Source organism: Engystomops pustulosus, chromosome 7 (genome assembly GCF_040894005.1).
Source record: "Engystomops pustulosus chromosome 7, aEngPut4.maternal, whole genome shotgun sequence".
Lineage (NCBI taxonomy): Eukaryota > Metazoa > Chordata > Amphibia > Anura > Leptodactylidae > Engystomops > Engystomops pustulosus.
In genome coordinates this window covers 9,193,903-9,216,228 of record NC_092417.1, presented here as the reverse complement: position 1 = coordinate 9,216,228, position 22,326 = coordinate 9,193,903, and the positions used below count along the sequence as shown (strand labels likewise).

General features: G+C 42.2%; 2 protein-coding genes across 2 annotated transcripts in view; both read right to left on the bottom strand.

The window, feature by feature from the left end:
• LOC140069225 (NACHT, LRR and PYD domains-containing protein 3-like) overlaps positions 1 to 22,326 on the bottom strand; it is a 185,768-nt gene that overhangs the window by 138,988 nt on the left and 24,454 nt on the right. The gene's annotated exons all lie outside the window — the stretch shown is intronic.
• On the bottom strand, positions 1,595 to 18,578 carry LOC140068807 (uncharacterized). The gene is made up of 7 exons (XM_072114192.1): positions 18,570 to 18,578; positions 17,742 to 17,807; positions 12,035 to 12,082; positions 6,135 to 6,209; positions 5,988 to 6,047; positions 1,980 to 2,350; positions 1,595 to 1,868 (listed from the first exon to the last, which is right to left on the bottom strand). The coding sequence occupies exons 1-7, from the start codon at positions 18,576 to 18,578 to the stop codon at positions 1,670 to 1,672; spliced, it is 828 nt and encodes a 275-aa protein (XP_071970293.1). The 3' UTR covers positions 1,595 to 1,669.

The following is a 22,326-nucleotide window of genomic DNA, read 5'->3' as shown; positions in this document are numbered from 1 at the left end:
GTGGCCCCTGGTCATCTTCTCTACCCCATTTTTGCTGGTTACGGGGCAGAGGGGATGGAGCCCGAGGCTCAGCAGCCACCATACATGCCCTGTGGTACTTGGCCCTTTAAACCAGCACTGCAGCTATCTCTGCTGATCGTGTTCTCCTTACTTGTCACTGGATGATATGCTGTGTGCCAGCTGAACCTAACCACTCCGCTTGAGTGGCGGGCTGCCCACTTGTTAATGGTGCAGGAGGTTTGTCAGGTTAAGGAGTGCCGCTGGTTGGTGGCGTTGCTCCATCCAGAGGGAGCAGGGTCCACTGTCACTCCAGTCTGCTGCAGAGTTGAGAGAAGACTGCTATGATGCTTGTAAAATGTGCATATACACTGACATATACATATGTTCTCAAGGAATGGAAGTGGTTCTTTTGCCTCTTGTCATTGTTTATGTCAACAGAGTTGAGAAGGCTATAAGATACTCACTAAGATGCTCACTATGGGAGAAGAAAGGGGCACAAAAATTGGAACATTTTTTCCTTTACAAAATATATTGCAAAGTTTACTATTATCACCTGCACTTGGGTTGTAATTATGTGCAGACACAATTTTTATGTTCTACATTTAGGTTTTGTCTTGTTATATACCAGTGTACTAAATGTTTTTTCAATTGTTTACTATTATTTAAAATATATAGCGGTCGACCTTTAAAACAATGTTGCCTGTGACATATTCCTAATTATTGAGGACTATTGTGTCAGCTTTGCTAAACTTATACACTATCTACAGATTTTTAGAGGTCAACTATTTTCTCTCATTCCGTTTACAAGGAAATCTACCATCAAAATTAATCATGATATACCAGGAACACTTACTCATAGATCCAGGCACTGTGACTGTGGTAATCATCTTATATTTGTTATCTGTGGTCTCCTACCTTCTAATATCAACTTTTATAATTATGAGCTATAAGTGTCCCTGCGGGAGTTACCAGAGAACCTCTGTGCTGTAGCTTTACAGGCTGTTACACTGTGAATGAGCACTTCCCTCCTCCTACTGTGTGATATTACATCAGGCAAAGGAAGGGGGAAGTGCTGAGGGATTATATTATAGTGTGACAGCCTGTGGAGCTACAGCATGGAGGAGCTCTGTAAAAATCCCCATCTATCGTTGGCATAAATATAAAAGTTCATTTTAGATGGAAGATTACCACAGTCCCTGTGCCTGGATCTATGAGTAAGTGCACTTTATTTTATCATGATGGATTTTGATGGTAGATTTCCTTTGAATGGACAGAGCATAGGAGTGGACAACCACCTGTGGTGTAATGTACCCTCTTTGTGATTGCCAGTCAAACCAAAACTATTCTTACTAAATGTTTGAATATTTATGTGACATGTATCCGATCACAACCCGGTAATAAAGTTTTATTATTAAACAATATTGCACACTTTGTTATCACAATTGTTACCCTTCACTAACAATTACAGCTAAAATATGGTCTAGAATATTTTTAAATATAAATTTGCATATTATTACACTATAGGTTAAAATATATATTGGAAACACCACAAGAGTATAAAATAGAAGAGACTATAAAATAAATAAACAGAAACTTATGTAGAATCTTAACACATTTTATTTAAAAATTTTAACATAAAAGTGTCATGCAAAAACATATCAAACCAGCCTCAGAAGTTTAGGTCCATATCAAATAAATCTGGATTAACATCAAAGTAATATTGGAAACCTGTGTATTGTCCATTTGGATCTGGGTAAAGGTCTCTGATTTTGCATATGACACATGCTGGAATAGGGACTCTGTTATGTTTCCCCAAAATGCCATGTACCCACATGGTGAAACAGCGATATGAGGCCAGACGCAATGCTCTGTGTGGAAGAATAAAAGTTAAAATATTAAATTGTATTAAAACATCAAATAATAAGCATAACATATATTGAAAGAACTACAAATAATTTTATTCCATAATAATTACTTACCGGTTATCATTTATGTCATAATAATGGCGATGTTGGGGTCTGAGGAAGGTGATAAACCTTTGCAAGTGTTCTTTTAAAGTACACTGCTCTATGAAGCCAGCATTTTCAGTAATACATTTTTCATTTACACATGGAAGTTCGTGTAATTCCTCAGATTCTTTGCAACAAAAACTTTCAGATACACTTGGCATAGTGTGACAAAGGGTACAGGAACACCAGGCTGTGCCAAGAAGTCTTCCTTCAGGATCCCCCTCTGGTTCTGGTCTTTCTTCCCCAGGGCCCCAACGAGGATCATTTTGGAAGCAATGTCCATTATCTGAATCCCCTTGGTCAGGTGTATCACATAGACTTGATATTAGCCACTGTAGTTCCTAAAAAAGACAAATAAATAAAAATTAAAAATAGATTTTTATTATCATTTAAATTGTAGCCCTGTAGCTTTGAGGATCAACTGCCAGTCATACACAGGGTTCTGTGGGTAAAATGAAAGTGTGAGTTCATGGTGTAGATGATCACTGTTGTGATGTTTGTACTGGCTTCTAAACATCTGCCTAATAAAAATTGTTAGTTTGAAATTTTATGCTCCACAATCAGGTTGTGTTGCAACCTGGTCTAAGAACATTACAAGCCAATAAGGCATCTTTCTCCCATATGAAGAGACAATTTTCCCAGAAAGGTAATAATACTCCTATTTTTGGGGAGTATTTTTAGCCAAGGAGGAGTATTACATTTCCAGTATTACAAATATATAAAACTCATAGCCGTATAAAATGTTAATAAACACCATTTATACAAGATAATCATCTGAGTCAGAATCTTCTCCACAGAAATAGCAAATTGTGGCAGTAAAAATAATATTACATCATGCAGTAAACAAGGGATACACAATCCTTTTCTTCGCCTCCTCAGAAAGTTCAAACCATAGGACTGACCCTGTCGCCGGTGACCCGCTTCACCCCTTGTTGCAGATGCCACCATATACCCCAGACCAAACTGTAGTTGGCAATGCCAAACAATGACCCCCGTTTTCCTGCAAACCAAGCCAAACTGTGGATCATACCAACACCCCTCCTAACCGGACTGTGGCTAACACCACAAAAAAGCCTCTTCCCGGACCAGTACCCACTGCACATAAACCGTACACACGGTACACTCAGTACACACTGCACATACACCGTACACTCAATACACACTGCACATACACCGTACATTCAATACACACTGCACATACACCGTACACTTAGTGCACAGTGTATGTGCAGAGTGTGCTGAGTGTATGGTGTATGTGCAGTGGTTACCGAGTGCACAGTGTATGTGCAGTGGTTACCCAGTGTACGGTGTATGTGCAGTGGTTACCCAGTGTACGGTGTATGTGCAGTGGTTACCCAGTGTACGGTGTATGTGCAGTGGTTACCGAGTGCACGGTGTATGTGCAGTGGTTACCCAGTGTACGGTGTATGTGCAGTGGTTACCCAGTGTACGGTGTATGTGCAGTGGTTACCCAGTGTACGGTGTATGGGCAGTGGTTACCCAGTGTACGGTGTATGTGCAGAGTGTGCTGAGTGTATGGTGTATGTGCAGTGGTTACCCAGTGTACGGTGTATGTGCAGTGGTTACCCAGTGTACGGTGTATGTGCAGTGGTTACCGAGTGCACGGTGTATGTGCAGTGGTTACCCAGTGTACGGTGTATGGGCAGTGGTTACCCAGTGTACGGTGTATGGGCAGTGGTTACCCAGTGTACGGTGTATGTGCAGTGGTTACCCAGTGTACGGTGTATGTGCAGTGGTTACCCAGTGTACGGTGTATGTGCAGTGGTTACCCAGTGCACGGTGTATGTGCAGTGGTTACCCAGTGCACGGTGTATGTGCAGTGGTTACCCAGTGCACGGTGTATGGGCAGTGGTTACCCAGTGCACGGTGTATGTGCAGTTGTTACCCAGTGTACGGTGTATGGGCAGTGGTTACCCAGTGTACGGTGTATGGGCAGTGGTTACCCAGTGCACGGTGTATGGGCAGTGGTTACCCAGTGCACGGTGTATGGGCAGTGGTTACCCAGTGTACGGTGTATGGGCAGTGGTTACCCAGTGTACGGTGTATGGGCAGTGGTTACCCAGTGCACGGTGTATGGGCAGTGTGCACTGAGTGTGCGGTGTATGGGCAGTGGTTACCCAGTGTACGGTGTATGGGCAGTGTGCATTGAGTGTGCGGTGTATGGGCAGTGTGCATTGAGTGTGCGGTGTATGTGCAGTGTGCATTGAGTGTGCGGTGTATGTGCAGTGTGCATTGAGTGTGCGGTGTATGGGCAGTGTGCATTGAGTGTGCGGTGTATGTGCAGTGTGTACTCACTGCAGTGTGTACACACTGCACATACACTGTACACTCAGTACACACTACACACACACACTATACACTCAGTACACACTACACACACACTATACACTCAGTACACACTGCACATACACTGTACACGCAGAACACACTGCACATACACTGTACACGCAGAACACACTGCACATACACCGTACAATCAGTACACACTGCACACACACTATACACTCAGTACACACTGCACACACACTATACACTCAGTACACACTGCACACACACTATACACTCAATACACACTGCACACACACTATACACTCAATACACACTGCACACACACTATACACTCAATACACACTGCACACACACTATACACTCAGTACACACTGAACCAACACTTAGCATACACTGCACATACACTATACACTCAGTACACACTGCACATACACTTAGCACACACTGCACATACACTCAGTACACACTGCACATACACTTAGCACACACTGCACATACACTTAGCACACACTGCACATACACTCAGTACACACTGCGCATACACTCAGTACACACTGCGCATACACTATACACTCAGTACACACTGCGCATACACTTAGCACACACTGCACACACTGCACACACCTAGCATACACTGCGCTCAGTACACACTGCACATATACTATAAACTCAGTACATACTGCACATATACTATAAACTCAGTACATACTGCACATATACTATAAACTCAGTACATATACTATAAACTCAGCACACACTGCACATACACTTAGCACACACTGAACCTACATTATACACTCAGTACACACTGCAAATATTCTGTACATATTGCACATACTCTGTACACACATACTATACACTGCAGATTTACTCACCTGGTCCATTCGCGATCCAGCGACGGGTTCTCCGATGCTGGTTCGTGTCTTCCGGCGATTCACTAAGGTAGTGCGCCCGATTGTCCACCAGGTGTCGCTGCTGCGCTGAAGTCCGTCGGAGTTCACTGAAGTTCACCAAGCTAGCCTGGGTGCAGGTAACTGCATGTCAAGCGACACATTTTTTAAAAAAAATATGGCGGTTTTTTCGAATCAGACAGGTTTTCCGACGGCCACGACCCCCGATTTCTGTCGCGTGCATGCCGGCGCCGATGCGCCACAATCCGATCGCGTGCGCCGAAAACCCGGGGCAATTCAGGGAAAATCGGCGATAAACGGTAAAATTCGGGCCTTTAGTAAATGACCCCCAATCTGTACACAATGCACATAAACTTAACACACACTGCACATGCACTACGCATGGCATTAATTTTGGGGGGTAGTGGTGTCTCACATAGCCCCTTTAATCTGCTAATTTAACAGCTTTTGTGCAGGAAGCAGATTGGCCTTTCCTATGTGTATTGTAGCTCAGCAGCCATCTCAATAAATGGGCACTAACCTGCTATAGCCCAGCACTACCACTGCACAGTAAATGAAATTGTGTGCTTCTTGTTCAGTAAAATGAGCTATGAATCTAACAATCTGCTATTAAAGGGGTTTTCCCACAAATCGAGTTAGGTCCGATCCACAGGATCAGCAAGTTAGGCTCGATCCTGTGGATAGGGCCTAACTTTGAATCGTGGAAAAAACCCCTTTAAACTCTAGCATCATATGAAGAAGCATAAATATCAATTACCGCATCATATTCTGGACCGTGGCCAGGGTCTTCCTCGCTTGATTCCCCTTGCTGAGACAGCTTGAAGATGTAGTTAAAAGAATAGACATTTAGTTAATTTAATAATCAAACTTACATGACAAATTACTCAAAAATGTTTTCATTTACCTGTAAAGAAGAAATTGTAGTTTCTGATATGGTCAAAGATTCTTCATCATCCGTGTAATAATTTTGACTTGTTGCCTTCAAAAAATGATTGCATATGGCATGATGTAAACTAAGTGGTAATAGATGTGTAAGATAGAAAACAAATGATGTAGAGCGGCAACATGTAGAGGTAAAGTGGGTGCAGGTCTTAAAAAAGGTTCTGACACAAACCCCATTCAGCTGTAGCAAGTGAGGAAGCAGCACTCCAAGGAAAAAAAGTAGATTTTTATTCCACCATCAAACAGCAACGTTTCACCTTTTCCATAAAGACATTATCAAGCATGCTATTATCTAGAATGCACGCATGGGAAAATATAGTATAAATCCTAAAAACACACCTGTAAACACAGCCCAACAGGAAGCATGTAACAAGAGGTACTGATTGTACTGGGCCCAATAGTAGCATGTTACTTTTATGATACAAAAGGAAACAGCAACAAAGTACCTGAGTGCCTAAAATGATACAAAGTGAAACAAGTGCTATCTAGTGCCTAAAATGATACAAAGTGAAACAAGTGCTATCTAGTGCCTAAAATGATACAAAGTGAAACAAGTGCTATCTAGTGCCTAAAATGATACAAAGTGAAACAAGTGCTATCTAGTGCCTAAAATGATACAAAGTGAAACAAGTGCTATCTAGTGCCTAAAATGATACAAAGTGAAACAAGTGCTATCTAGTGCCTAAAATGATACAAAGTGAAACAAGTGCTATGTAGTGATAGCACTTGTTCACTTGTTTTTGAATAAAAATAAATGCTTTTTTTGTGAAATTTATGGATTGGCCGTTTTTCGTGCATTCCTTTCTCTCTCTTTATTCATTGAACAGAATTGTGTGTGAGTGAAAAAGGGACACAGAAGTGTGATGTGAAGCATTGATAGGTGTATATGATAAATCCTGATGAATCTGACTGGGGTTGTGCCGCCAACATTTCTTCACATTTCTTCACAAGGTCTAACCTGATGTAGAAAAGTGCCTTGACCTGCACTAGAAACAAGCGCAGATTAGGGATAGTGTGCTGGGCCACTGAGCTGCTGGCAGTGCTCGCCTTTGCACATGTGGAGGTAGCATAAGAGCATAAAGGCACAATTTTCATCCATATGCATGAACTACTCCTAATTCAGGGCTTGATTTCAGTCACACAAGCTCTGATAAATCCCCCCTCAATGTTTTTGACTTTGTACCTATTGAGATACCTATGTATATTGCTTGTTTGTGCTGCTGTGGTAGATAGATGGATAGATATGAGATAGAATGAATATACATGAGAAAGATGATAGAAAAATATAAGATAGGTAAAGGATTTATACATAGGGGCATATTTATCATATGCTCTACTCGGCCGGCCACACCCCCCCCCCCCTTCACCCCACTGCGTGAAGGTGGCGGATTGGGGCAAATAATCGCAAGTGCTAGCAATAAGCTAGCGTTTGCAATTATTTCAGGCGAGGCGCAGAGGTCCTGATAAATATCCCCCATAGATATCATACAGATAGATAGCTTATAGATATATGTGAGGAGAAAGGAGAGAAATATGAGATATATAGACAATAGATAAATAGGTATGAGAGAGATAGGCTATAGGTATATATTAGTAGATAAATATAAACAAGATACACAATAGATAAAAATATAGGTAGATAGATAGAAAGAGATACTTAGATAGAAAAGAAAAGGATAGACATGGACAGATATGAGAGATAGATATTTAGATATGAGAGATGAATAGAAAAATAGGCTCATTTATAAAAACTCTCACAGAAAACCTTTCTATATTGCCCATAGCAGCAAGTCTGCGCTCAGCTTCCATTTTAAAACTTCTCAGGAGAAATGATAGATGAGCTGTGATTGGTTGCTATGGGCAGCATGGAGACAGTATTTATAGATGAGATCTCTGAGGTAATGAGATTTTCTGAGGTAAAGGTTATTGAGTTTATATAACCATTTGTTTTCTTATTTACAAGAATGAAAAAGGACAGGGAATAGAGTGTTAGGGCTTTGGTAGAGGGAATAATATGGACACACACCATGTTTACTGGAATCCTGCTGAGGTGGTTATCAGTAACTACAGGAACTATTTTACCACAGCAGGTGGAAGGAGCCTCTGCAAGCAGTGAGCACACAGCTGAGGGAAGGCCAATGAGAGAGAGGCCGCTGCAAAGCAGTCTGGGACTTGTGGTAAAACTGCCTCTCTCAGTGCTGCGCACTCAACTCCTAGGCCCCTCCCCCATTGGTTTATGTATAGCATAGAAGAGGGGCTAAATAAGCATCAGTAAAACAAATTGAAAGGTCATTATATACAATATGTTTATTATGAATATCTTTTCTAACTAATTATAGCACTCTGGGCGCATTAAAAAAAAAAACTGCGTCATGGCATAACCCCTTTAAGGAAATCCTCAGTGTCAGAGCATGCTCTCCATAACCTAGTGAACTCACCAGCAGGTATGGCTTTCTAAGTGTGGTCAGGGTGGTTGCTGGTGGCATTCAGTATAGTATTTCCTGAGGTGCTTTTCCTAAATAGAGTAGTAATAACTTTCTTCCTGGTTGCACAACCTCTCAGAGATAGAGATTTTCTTTTTTTGTACACATTCGTTTAATTTTTGAAAATTTATTAAAACACAATAAAAAATGTATAAATTTGGTATCACCGCGATCGCACCGTACCAAAGAATAAACTAGACGTGTTATTTGGAGCGCAGAGTGAAAGTCGTAAAAACTGAGCCAACAAGAACGTGACGCACACACGGTTTCTTTTTTCAATTTTTCCACATTTGGAATTTTTTTCCGGCTTCCCAGTACACGGCGTGTTGTACTAAATAACATCACGGGAAAGTAACATTTGTTACGCACAAAATAAGTCCTCACACAGCTCTGTACACGGAAAAATGAAAAAGTTATGGATTTTTGAAGATGGAGAGCGAGAAATGAGCAAAAATACCCTGCGCCCTTGAGGGGTTAAATTCTTACCTACAAAAGGACATGATTCCTTGTGGTCTTTGAATTAAAAAGAGACCAACAACAATTTATAAGAAGAATATGTGATATCCTGGGACAAGACCTTATCTGAATGCTCTTTGTCCCTCATGAGACTCATTGTAAAAGAGAAAACAATCCAAACTCCAAACATTAAGGCTACATTCACACTACAGTATGGGGGACGTATATACGGCCGATATACGTCCCCCATACACTTCTATGGGCTCACAGCCCTGTACGGGAGCGGTACGGTGCAGCACACGTGCGGCACCGTACCGCTCCGTAGCCCGGGGAAAGATAGGACATGTCCTATCTTTCCCCGTATTACGGCGCCGTGCGCCATTACTTTCTATGGAGAGGGGCGGGGGTGAGCTGCGCTCACCTCCTCCTCCTCTCCCCGCACTGCCGAGTGCCCGCCGTGCCACGGTGCGGCGGGCTCACGGCAGTGTGAATTTAGCCTAAGAGATGAAATTAACCAGGAGGAATTAAGTCTGAATATGCACAAAGACATCCCAGAACTTAATGAATTGAAAGGCAACCTGTGCAAAACAATGGAGAAAACAGAAACACATATAATAGAAACTAAGAAAAAAAAAGTTTCTAAGGGATACAGAGGACTATACCAATGGATTTATATATACAAAACGTCCATCAGATTTTGTCACTCCTTGTACTATTTTGAAAAAAAGATCTAAAAAACGTTATAAGAACAAACCCTCTACACCCAAAGTTTCCTTCAGTTCTTCTGAATTTGACTGAAAAACTGAGGAGAGCAGGGCACAAGCACACGCTTCAGATCTGGACAGAGACTATCCAACCAGGAGCAAAGAGAAGGGACACAATTGATTTCTTCATGTTCAGCAGTGGACAAGTTACAGAATGTTAGCAGCTTTTTGAATCGCTCTGCCTTCTGCCTTTTTTCTCCAGATCAAATAAGCACATTAGAAAGAGGTTTGAATTTTGTGCCGTCCAGAAAATTTGACATATTGGATGCGAATCGATTTGTCAGATCCTTGACTATCAAACAACATTTTTTGAGTGTGTGGATAATGGTGAGGTACAGAGTTCATCTCATATTCATATAAACGAGTATATTGATTTCTCTTTTCCTGATCAGTGCACTCTGCTGAGTTTGAATAGTTTAGGGACTGTAACTGAAATAGAAAGACATATACATACAGGCCCAGTTAAAACTTCTTCAAGTCACAACTGGAAGAAATGATACAAGAAGGGGTGGATTTGGTTATTATTCCGGAGAAGGATCAAAATTATTTGTGTCCTCCTTTTCCGGTTACACCAATATTCCATGGGTTGCCAAAGGTCCACAAAGACGTCTATCAACCACCTTTAAGGCCGATAATATCAGGGATTGTCTCACTTAATGAACATTTGTGTGAGTGGCTAGACACATTGTTGCAATCTTTGGTAACTAAACTACCCGGATATTTAAAAGAAAGTAAAGAAGTGCTCAAAACTTTTGACAAATTCACCTGGCAAAATAGCTATAGTTGGGTCACATGCGATGTGAGTGCTCTTTATAGCCCACAATTTCTTTTCATTTTATGGCTCCTTCTTCCTCCAGATCAAGGGGGCTCCAATGGGGGACCAATTTTAGCCCTCATTGGTGAACCTTTTTATCGCATGGTGGGAGGAGGAGTTCATCTATTCAGATCAGAATGTTTTTGGGGGAAGCAATGCCTGGTACGGGCGGAACATGGACGACATACCGATTGTGTTGTTGGGTGGTGTATCGTCCGTGCCAGGCTTTGTGTCCTACCTCAATATGAATTTACATTTCACTTACAATGTGGAAATCCTTTCTTGATATTTCTTTTGAGAGGTTGTGCAACCAGGAAGAAAGTTATTACTACTCTATTTAGAAAAAGCACCTCAGGAAATACTGTACTGAATGCTACCAGCAACCACCCTGACCACACTTAGAAAGCCATACCTGCTGGAGAGTTCACTAGGTTAAGGAGAGCATGCTCTGACACTAAGGGTGCGGTCACATGTCGCGTTTACTGCATGCGTTTAAAAACACATTGCTACAGCTGAAGGGAGATTTGCCTAATTAAACAGCTGTTAACGCTTGCATTGTTTCAGTATATACATTTTCCATGAAGATATTAATATTTGTTCATCTGTTTACCCCAATATGTCATTTGTGTCAGAGATTATTATCTCCACATCAATGGTTAAAGTAAAAGCTATAACTCATCTTCTTTTTTTTTTTTTTTTTTTATAATATTTTTTATTAATTTTCAAAATAAAGTAGTACAATAACACATATTACAAAGGGAATGTTAACAATGTTCACATATAAATTATTGCAATTAAAGTCCATAAAGGGTTCCATCTTGTGTCACGGCTCACGGCTCAGCAGTCACGGCTCACGGCTCAGCAGTCAGTATCACACAGGAGAGGATTAGATACACGGCTCAGCAGTCAGTATCACACAGGAGAGGATTAGATACACGGCTCAGCAGTCAGTATCACACAGGAGAGGATTAGATACACGGCTCAGCAGTCAGTATCACACAGGAGAGGATTAGATACACGGCTCAGCAGTCAGTATCACACAGGAGAGGATTAGATACACGGCTCAGCAGTCAGTATCACACAGGAGAGGATTAGATACACGGCTCAGCAGTCAGTATCACACAGGAGAGGATTAGATACACGGCTCAGCAGTCAGTATCACACAGGAGAGGATTAGATACACGGCTCAGCAGTCAGTATCACACAGGAGAGGATTAGATACACGGCTCAGCAGTCAGTATCACACAGGAGAGGATTAGATACACGGCTCAGCAGTCAGTATCACACAGGAGAAGGATACAAAGTGTCTATTACCCAGAGAATCTTCATTATATCTTATACTTACTGTAATCTCTCCAACCTGCGGAGACCGGACAGCGCTTCCAGCAGGACACTGAGGTCAGGACCAGACAGGTGGTTACCAGACAGGGCAAGTGTCTTCAGGTCCGGATTATTCCTTATTACAGAAGCCAACGGGACGCAGGACGTGTCTGGGAGATTATTATAACCCAAACTGAAAGAATAAGAGGAGATGTGAGGGACATATCAGCAGGCAGGAAAGGATTGGATACACAGCTCAGCAGGCAGTATCACACAGGATAGGATTAGATACACAGCTCAGCAGTCAGTATCACACAGGAAAGGATTGGATACACAGCTCAGCAGGCAGTATCACACAGGATAGGATTAGATACACAGCTCAGCAGACTGTATCACACAGGATAGGATTAGATACACAGCTCAGCAGTATCACACAGGATGGGATTAGATGCACAGCTCAGCAGTATCACACAGGATGGGATTAGATGCACAACTCCAATCCTGTGTGATACTGTTTGCTGAGCTGTGTATCTAATCCTCTCCTGTGAGATACTGTTTGCTGAGCTGTGTATCTAATCCTCTCCTGTGTGATCCTCTCCGGTGAGCTATGTATCTAATCATCTCCTGTGCGATACTGCTGAGCTGTGTATCTAATCCTCTCCTGTGTGATACGGTGTACATGATATATGTATGATCACAACTGGGGACCCTTTTATCTCCTATTCCAGGGTCTTCAGTTGATGCTTTTCCCCTCTTCTGTTATTTGTAGATATTTTTGTGATTATTTTAAGTCTCTTGATAATGAAAAGGAGAAAAATCTTCCCTGAAATGTGTTTATGTCCCAGCGGCTGATTTCTACTAGAAGTGCCCCCGGGACTATGCCTCTTCCTTACATGTAATGTGTATCGGGTAGGTACCTGGACCACCTACCTTCCTACTCAGGGACACTAAAGATTTTGGGGCCCCTGACTGGGAGATGCTGGGGGCCCCCTGGCCCCGCGCTGCTTGTATATTTGACATTATGGTCCTACATTATCACACAGTGTTGTCAGGGGGTTATATATACGGCGCCCCCTAGAGGTGATGGGGAATAACTCTGCACCTTCCTGTCCTGTAAGACTTTGGGTGCTGGAGATGATATGTGGGTGCGGGGCTCGTCATCCTGCGATTATTGTAGAAACGCGTCAGGCGGAGGGTGTACAGGCGGAACTTGACAACTGATAAGCAACCTATATCAGTTGATAATAATAGTTCCATTAATCGGCACAGTGCCAGTACCCGTAACAGGATCTAGCACGGCTGCTAGTGATCTAAGCAGCATCGCAGTCAGCATTATAGGGAGATAAAAGTGACTATGATCCGATATTGTGATCAAATTTCCCTATAATAAATGCTGAAAGCCTGAACTCTGTATCTTTAGTGGCTGACAAGTGGCCCTTTTTTAAGGTTTCTAAATAAAGTTTATATTTTAAAGTGTTCTATTCAGGCAGAATCAAGTTTTCATACCTAGAACATAAACCTCCTATCTAACTAATTTCTGATTAAGTTCTTGAATCCATACTGGAATCACCTGTGAGATCAGCCACCCCAGCAGTGTGGACGCCACCCAAGAGAAGTGAGATCGTGATAGGAGATTACCTCTTCTCTTGTGCTATAGACTGGAGCTACAAAGATACCGTCTTATCCTTACTATCCTGCCGTATATTGGAACATTGGAGCACGTAGAAGAGGAAAAGACTGTATTACTTGATGGAATCAGTATTTAACCTCTTAAGGACTGAACATGCAATAGGTTGCAAATATATTAAGAAGGTTCACAGGCTGAGTCCTCTTCATATACACCGGTTGGGGGGGGGGATTTATCACTTCTTCTATGGCAGTGTTCTGGTGTAGAAGCAGTGAAATAATTGTAAATTCTTGCGCAGTACATGAATTTGCGATTATAAAGGCAACTACGCCACCTCCAAGACATGTGGTCGTGCAGGGCTGTAGAGGGACGCGGCGGCCAGTGGAGTAGGTGGGCACGGGGCGCACCTGAATTCTTTTGAAAAATCCTGCAAACTTTTGTTTGCTGGTTTTTACGCAAAACTACACCAGGTCGGACTTGGCGAAGTTTTGCCCGATGATTGCGCCCATTTGCCACACAGCGCATATTGGGGAAGATTTATCAAGCTGTCTGAAAGTCCGAAAATTTCTAGCTGCCCATGGCAACCAATCACAGCTCAGTTTTCATTTTTCCAGTGCTCATGAATATTTTAAAGGGGAGCTGTGATTGGTTGCCATGGGCAACCAGAAATATTCTGACTTTCAGACAACTTGATAAATCTCCCCCATTGTCTTGTATTGTGTAAATGCAAAACACTGGGTGAGGATTGCCGATCGCATGCTGCTATTGGCTACTGGGGGCCCTCACTGTGGCTATCGGCTACTGGGGGCCCTCACTAACTATTAAGGTCAGGCACTGTGACTAATAGCTACCGGGGGTCATCACTATAACTAATAGCTACTGGGACGCCTGCATGATCCTCAACCAGACTACAAAGCCATCCGCAAAACCATGCAGCACCAGAAGTCACATTAAAAGGACATCTACCACCAGGATGAAGGATTGTACACCAAGCCCACTGACATACTGGTGTGCGCCCCCTCTGGCGGGAGCTGCTCTTCTTTAGCAGTCAAAGGACTTCCATAATTTTATTAAAATCAATTGGGCAACCTAATTAGATGACCCCCTGGAACATTCTGATGATTCAGATTTAATGTGGACATCATCAAAGGCAGTCACGAGGGGCCACATGATCGCCATGTTGCACATATACGTAAAGTTTGAAATACTTCACACCTCCCTGTGCAGGCAGAACAGGCATCTGCTGCCCTCACAGCACCACAGTCTAAACAGGTCTACATGTATGGTAAGAGACTGCTGGAAACCCATGTCCAAGGACAGGCACCCTGTAGTGTTGGATGAGCACAAAAGATATTATAGGAGAGGTAACCTCATGGGTAAACTCCTGGGGTCTTTAACCAAGCCCTGGAGAACTACTAATCCCATTTTCTGCCTGTGAGACCCTTCATCAGTCGGCTAGTTGCAAGCCCCGATGAGATGGGGCTCTGATACATGACTACTTTGAGGACCCTTATCGAGCTGCACCCGCTGATGCTGCTGGCATTGAGGCGTTCTTGGTCTCTTTTTCCTTGCCAGGGGTGACTGACGGGCAGAGGGAGGTGTTGGGGGCCCCCTCTATTCACAGGACAGGACATTTTTAAACAGTATTCATTAAAATGAGTCACTGGCTCATTGTAACGAAACTGCAGATGCCATGCATCATCGGGTATGATGGAGACCTAAGGCTGTCATGGCAACCAATCGGTGCTCCCCGATGATATCCTGGTGAGCGACGATCGGAGCCAAGTTGGTGGCGCCCACGCGCCGCCTTCTTTTAGAGATCGTCCAAAGGCATAAGAAGGGTTAATACCCGCAATCAGTGCTAGCAATTAGCAATATGCAGCAAACCTCACCTCTGTGTGAAGAGGGCTCAGCCTGTGAGGCGCAGGGCGTGAAGAGGTTAAACATTGCTGGTGAAATTCCTGGTTAACTAACATCTTCTCGGTAAATATTAGTTTGGTACATACCTTTGTTATGATTATGTATGATGTGTATACACCTATTCTGATGTGTATAAAACTCTCTACATATAAAATGTGCTTTTTACTAACCTTAAAGTGTAACCGTCATTCTGAGCAAAAAAAAACTAAAATAAATAATTCTGCTCCAGGTGTCCCTGGGAATCATTCCTCAAAGTATTTTCCCTCTCGGTCCTCATTTAGTACCTTTTTTGGCCCGTAGGAACCATGGTTTCCAGCTCTCAAAAAACTACAATCAGCAAGATGGAGGGGCGGAGCCTCCTGTCACCTCATCACAAGCGCCTGCTGCTGGCCAATGACACCAGAGCTATCGATCAATGCATATCCTATATCTCTCTATGTATCTATCCAATAGAGAAAAACGGCAGCACTCCAAAATAGTGAAGTGGCTCTACCCATGGGGCACCATTAACATTGATAGTGTCTGCTTCACAGAGTCCCATAAGTCTATTATTATTCCGGGGTCTACCTTAGAGTTTGTTTATTTTTTTAGTTGTAGTCTTTCCCTCTTTCAATATGGCGCCCGCGGACACAGTGACGAGGTCCGCGCTTGCGCCGATGACTAGTAAAAACACACCCCTTTGTTTCTCACTAAGCGGAGATACCCTTTTCCAAGATGGCGTCGGTTGAAGCCTAAATAGCTTATGCTCATGCGTGACATGCGCACTTCTGATCTGCTCCCCACTACAGGTCACGGGCATGCGCAGTAGCTCTGCCAAGACGCGATCAGCGTTTGTTATGATTTTTGTAAAGGAGGTTCCACACAGGTGAGATTTTTCACTGATCAGAGGTATAATATGAATTTCTATCACTTTATTATGGTCATATATGTATTTCACTATTGCACATATTGCTGTACTGACCTTAAATCAGTGTAATATTGTGAAATGAAGCACGATTGTGTATACTCATGTAATGTTTACTTTTTGTATGATGTCATTGAACTGCGACTATAAATACCTGTATGTATTCAGACACACCTCGCTTGACAAAGGCTGAACAACAGCCGAAACATTGCGGGAGGTGGAATAAACACCAAGTTTTTTCACTATTTTGGAGTGCTGCCGTTTTTCTCTATTGCATATCTACTGGACTCTGACTGGTGAGAGTCAAGGATAGCACCCATTACTTTCGTTCACTAGGACTGTGCTGCAGTTTCTCCGATTTCTATCTATCTATCCATCTATGTATCTATCTATCCATCCATCTATCTATCTATGTACCTACTATCTAAGTAACACTCCAGCACAGCACATGAGGGCAGAGCTTGGAGTCTCTCCTGGCATTTCCTTGTATGAGGTGATTGGGGGGAGGAGGGGGGGCTACAGTTTGTCAGTGTGGATTATTTGTTTATACAGTATACAGGTGTAGGAAAAGATAAGTGTAGGTGTTTGGTTATTACATTAATCAGTGTTCCTGTCAGCACATGACTGCTGCAGACATGAGGTAATCAGCTGTGTGCAGTGAGAGGGGTGTGTGTCTCCTGCCCATAGTCTTCTTTATGAAGACGCAATGTCCATAGTAACAGCTATCTGAGCAGTCACTTCCATCTAGGGCAGTGATGGCGAACCTTTTGGAGATGGAGTGCCCCAGCTACAACCAAAACCCACGTATATGTCACAAAGTGCCAAAATGACAATTTAAGCAGTAACGTGTGGATCCCTGCTGTATCACAGGTTTTAATCGTATTGGCGTCCTGAGTTCACCAATACAATAGAAAGATGATGGAGAAATTTGGATTGTAGCTTCCCTCCAGGGTCCCCTGAAGAGGAAGAATCAGGGGACCCAGAGCAGAGAGTCCTGGGCTGGAGGAAGCCTTGAGTCGTAACTGGCAAACTCTGTGTTGGGGTGAAGGCCTGGGTGCCCACAGAAAGGGCTCTGAGTGCCACCTCTGGCACCCGTGCCATAGGTTCGCCACCACTGATCTAGGGGAAGTCTGCAGAATACAAGAGGAAGGAGCAAGATTTGGGTAACTAATCCAATTGCAAAAGGGCTTAAAATTACCTGCCCTACAACATATCAAAAGTTTTTTGAAATGACGCTTACACTTTAAATCTGTGTTGCTTGCATGTTGCTTGTGAACTTACCTCTCCTTTCTGGGGGTAGGTTGTGTCCTTCCTCATCCAGTAGGATTTCTCCTGGCACAGCGTCACCTAATAAGAAATAAGAGATTTGTAGGACTTTATAGTATGTAGATCAGTGCTGGGTGTACAGATATAATATACATGTGAGATTATACAGGGATATGGACAATGGTCATAACTATAAAGCTGAGAACAATCCCAATGTATCACAAGCCCCACCGATACTAATGCTAAATAAATACACAACAATGACTTTTTGGAACAATTTTGGCCGCGGCGTTTATTATGGGTTACATAAATAACTTAAAAAATAATCAATTCATAAATAAATACTGAAATAAATAAATAATCAATTAAATAAATATTCTTTAAAAACCACCATAACAATTCCAACTCATGTAATAACTCTCAAGTTAAAATGAATAAACCAGTCCACCGCGCAATGACTGGGTGACTAAATCCCATAAGCCTTACCCTGAAAGGGGAAGGCCCCCCCACACCGCAGCCAACAATCAATAACATTCTGTAAACCTGTGTTAAAAACCTCAATACCAATATCTGATAAGTGCACCCAATCTAAACGGTAAAAAAAGATATTACCTTCCCAATCCTGATGCCTGACAGGACACCAAGACTGTGCAGCTATTTGGACATTGAAAAATTAATTATTTTACTATTCCCCCCCACCCCCCGTACTAAAGCTCCTTACAAGACAGGATTAACCTAGGAATTATTTCCGAGAAACAAAATGACCACATCTGGAAACATAACTTTCACCAAAGCTAAATCTTTTTATCATATCCCACAGTAAACCAATAGTTTTTCTCTTACCCATGTCATTACCCCATTATGTACTATTAAAAGATCTAGATTAGGAAAAACACCCATCAATGAATGAAACGTAGGTAAAAGATCCACCCACTTCAAACCTCTAACACCATGCCAGAATACAGATTTTTATGTCAAAAGACAAATTTTCAGAGTAGGGTCTTCGGGCTGCCCTCTTCTTGGCCCAATAAGCAAAAGAATGTCTAACGATCCATACTGTTTTCTTAATATCTGAAAGATAAAATAACTAGCACAATGCTATATTAGGTCTAACATATAACTTGAACCAGATGGACTCCCATCTTGCTGCTTCAGTTGCAGCTCCTATCTGAATTGAATGGGCCAATAATTTTTCATAGCCGAAACCCCAATTTTTTTAAATTTAATTTTTAAACAATTTTTAAGAACTGCATTAAACTGAAAAATAGTTACCAGCAGACCATCATTATGTATTAAATACCCTTCACACTAACACCAATCTACCATCAAACTAACTGGGCATAAAACATTGTCTTATAAACTATTCAATCTGATTGTACATCCACTACCAAACTGATCTGTCCTAGACCTTCTGAGAAACAATTGTATAAAACCCTCTCTACACGTCACATCCCTCAATAGCAATCCTGACTGAACTTTCTTACGCCGTCACCTCATAGCTGCAAAGAAAGCTAAAGCAAAAGCTGTTATAAACAGACGAACTTCAAACCCGTCAAAAAAACACCTCGCTTTAACCCCTTCCCGACATTTGACGTAATAGTACTGCATGGCGGGAGGTGCGTTCCCGCAAAATGCAGTATTATTACGTCATGCTTCTGGCCCCGGCTCCTGAACGGAGCCGGGGCCAGAAGCTGCGGGTGTCAGCTATATATCATAGCCGACACCTGCCCCTAACACCCGCGATCGGAGATTTCTCCGATCGCGGGTGTTAACCCCTAACACGCCGCGGTCGCGCTGACCGCGGCGTGTTAGAGGCATTTAAAGTTTAAGAAGAGGGAATCGGACCCCCCCGCGGCGCTTACCGGGGGGGGTCCGCTGCTCCGATCGCAGCCCCGGGACTGCCGGTGCCCGGGGCTGCGAGATCTTCATCCCGGTGCCGGGTCCCTGCCTCCTGGCAGGACCCGGCTGTAAGACACTGGGCATGCGCAGCATGCTCAGTGTCTTACATTACACAGTGCAATACATCTGTATTGCACTGTGTAACCTGTAAAAATGCTTGAACAAGTGATCAGAAGATCACTTGTTCAAGCTTAGATGGCAGTAACTGTAAAAAAAGTAAAAATAAATAAATAAAGGTTTTTTTAAATAAAAATAAATAATAAAAGAAAGTGAAAGTCCCCCCAAACACCACATTTCCCTGTACACAAGTAATAAAGTATAAAAAACACTAAATCACAAAAAAACCCCACTTATTTGGTATCGCTGCGTCCGTAACAATCTGTACAATAAATCCTAATCATAATTGGACCCCCTCGGTGAACGTGGTAAAAAAAAAACCCCAAAAACATGCCAAAAATTTAAACTTTTTATCAAATTGCTTTACAAAAAATGTTCTAAAAAGTGATCCGAAAAAGTTACAAGCACCAAAATGATACCAATAAAAAGAGCAACTTGTCACGCAAAAAATAAGCTTACAACCAGCTCCGTCAACTAAAAAATACTATAGTTATGCTGCTATAAAAATGGCAATACTAAAACAAATGCAATTTTTTCTATTCTAGTTTTCCTTCAATAAAATTGGACAAATAAAAATAAAACTATATAAATGAGGTATCACCGTAATCGTAGTGATCCGTAGAATAAAGATAATATATTATTGTTATGCTACAGTGAACACCCCCCAAAAAAATGCTAAAAATCCAAAACAAGAATTGATGATTTTATTTTCCTCCACACGTAAAAAGTTAATAAAATTGCTTCAATAAGCTAAAAACCCACTAAAATTAAGTTTTTTTTACAGTGCATCTCGTCTCGCAAAAAATAAGCCATTATGTGTCTAAATTGCTTAAAAAATAAATAAAGATTGTATAGCCTATTCCCAACGCGCATTGTTATAGAACGGTGCGGCGGGTAGTGACTTGCCAACACGGTTCAGACACAGTGATCGGGGCAAGACGGCGGCTGTTCCTGACGGCCATTCATCCTGCCTCATGGACCAGAAGGGTTACGTCCCCCCCACATGATCGCTGCTACTGGCTCATCAATTCAGACCAGCCAATAGCAGCGAATTTACTTATGACGTCAGTAATACTGGTCACCATGTCTGTAGACACGGTGATCGGGGCAGAGTGGCGGCTGTTCCTGACAGCCACAAATTTTGCCTTGCGGTCCAGAGGGGTTTTGTTGCCCCCCTCTGTCCATGTTTGCCGCTATTGGCTGGTCGATTTGGTCCAGCCAAAAGCAGCAATATTCGTCACAATGGGCATCGCTAGGGTGAATAAGAGCAACACTTGGTGAAAATTTCCCTACGAAAAAACAAGATTTGGTACAAAAGCGCTGGCCGTGCACTCTTACGTGCTGTTCCAATGTGCAGGTCCTGCCGTATCATTTCTCCATTTTCAAGAGGAAGATATTAAGAAACTAATATTGGGACAAGAAGGACGCGGCCCCAGTACCTCTGGTTTAGATGTTCCTGTGTTTTGCCAGGACAGCATTTTCCCGGTGAATTCTGCTGCTTCTAATGGTAGGACTCAATAAAGAGTCTGTTCCAAAAGAGAAGTTAGGATGGACACTACATACTAAGGATGGACACTACATACTACTAAGAGACCTGCGACAACTCCAGAGTGACAAAAGTTTAGTTGGTCCCTTGGTATATTCCACCTCCTTATACGCAACACATTCACAATTCACGCCCAACCTGTTGTGAATTAATTTCGGTAAAATGAATAATTGTAACAACTGTTATGTCCCGTTGCTCCCTGTACCCCTCCATTATTTCATAAGGGGCGCCACATAACGGGCACTGAACGTTTCAGAAATAATTGCAATTTCCATCTCGGACTCCATTGCACATGATATTTGGAAACCACCTATATGTTCAAAATGCTCATTTCACCACATGTATTACACTATACCACATATTACACCTTGCTATATTCCCCAAGGGGTGTACATTCAACAATTAGGGTCACTTTTCGGGTTTTCCTCTGTTTTGGTACCACTACGGCTCTCCAAATGTATCCTGACACATGTGAAGGATTTCTGTCAAATTTGGCCTCTAAAAGACAAATATCCCTCTTTTCCTCTACTGTGCGCCCATAAAGTATTTTATATGCACATGTGGGGTACTTCTACACTCGGGAGAAATAGTTTTACACCTTTTTTGGGGTTATTTAATATATTATCCCTTGTGGCTTACAAAAATTAGGGGTAAAGTGACATTTATAGGAAAATTTTCACCTTTTTAATGTTTAGGGCCTAATTGGATCATTCACCTGTAGGGGCAAATACATATATTACACATTGCAAAATTCTCTAAGGGGTGTGTGTTCAAAAATTAGGGTCACTTTTCGGATTCTTATCTGTTTTATACCACTAGGGTTCTCCAAATGCATGTCAAACATTTCTGTCAAATTTGGCTTCTAAAAGGCAAACATTCCCCTTTCCTTTTACTGTGCGCCCATACAACATTTTATATACACATGTGGGGTACTTCTACACTTGAGAGAAATAGCTTTACACATTTTGGGGGGTTATTACATTTTTTTATCCCTTGTGGCTATATAAAATTAGGGGTAAAATGACCTTTATAGGAAAA

What these genes read in the sequence shown, in the direction of transcription:
- LOC140068807 (XM_072114192.1), bottom strand. An exon ending in CGCAGGTTGGAGAGATTACA is followed by an intron (nt 6,210 to 12,034) that starts GTAAGTATAAGA and finishes CATTTTTTGAAG; the next exon opens with GCAACAAGTCAAAATTATTA. An exon ending in TATGACATAAATGATAACCG is followed by an intron (nt 1,869 to 1,979) that starts GTAAGTAATTAT and finishes TCTTCCACACAG; the next exon opens with AGCATTGCGTCTGGCCTCAT.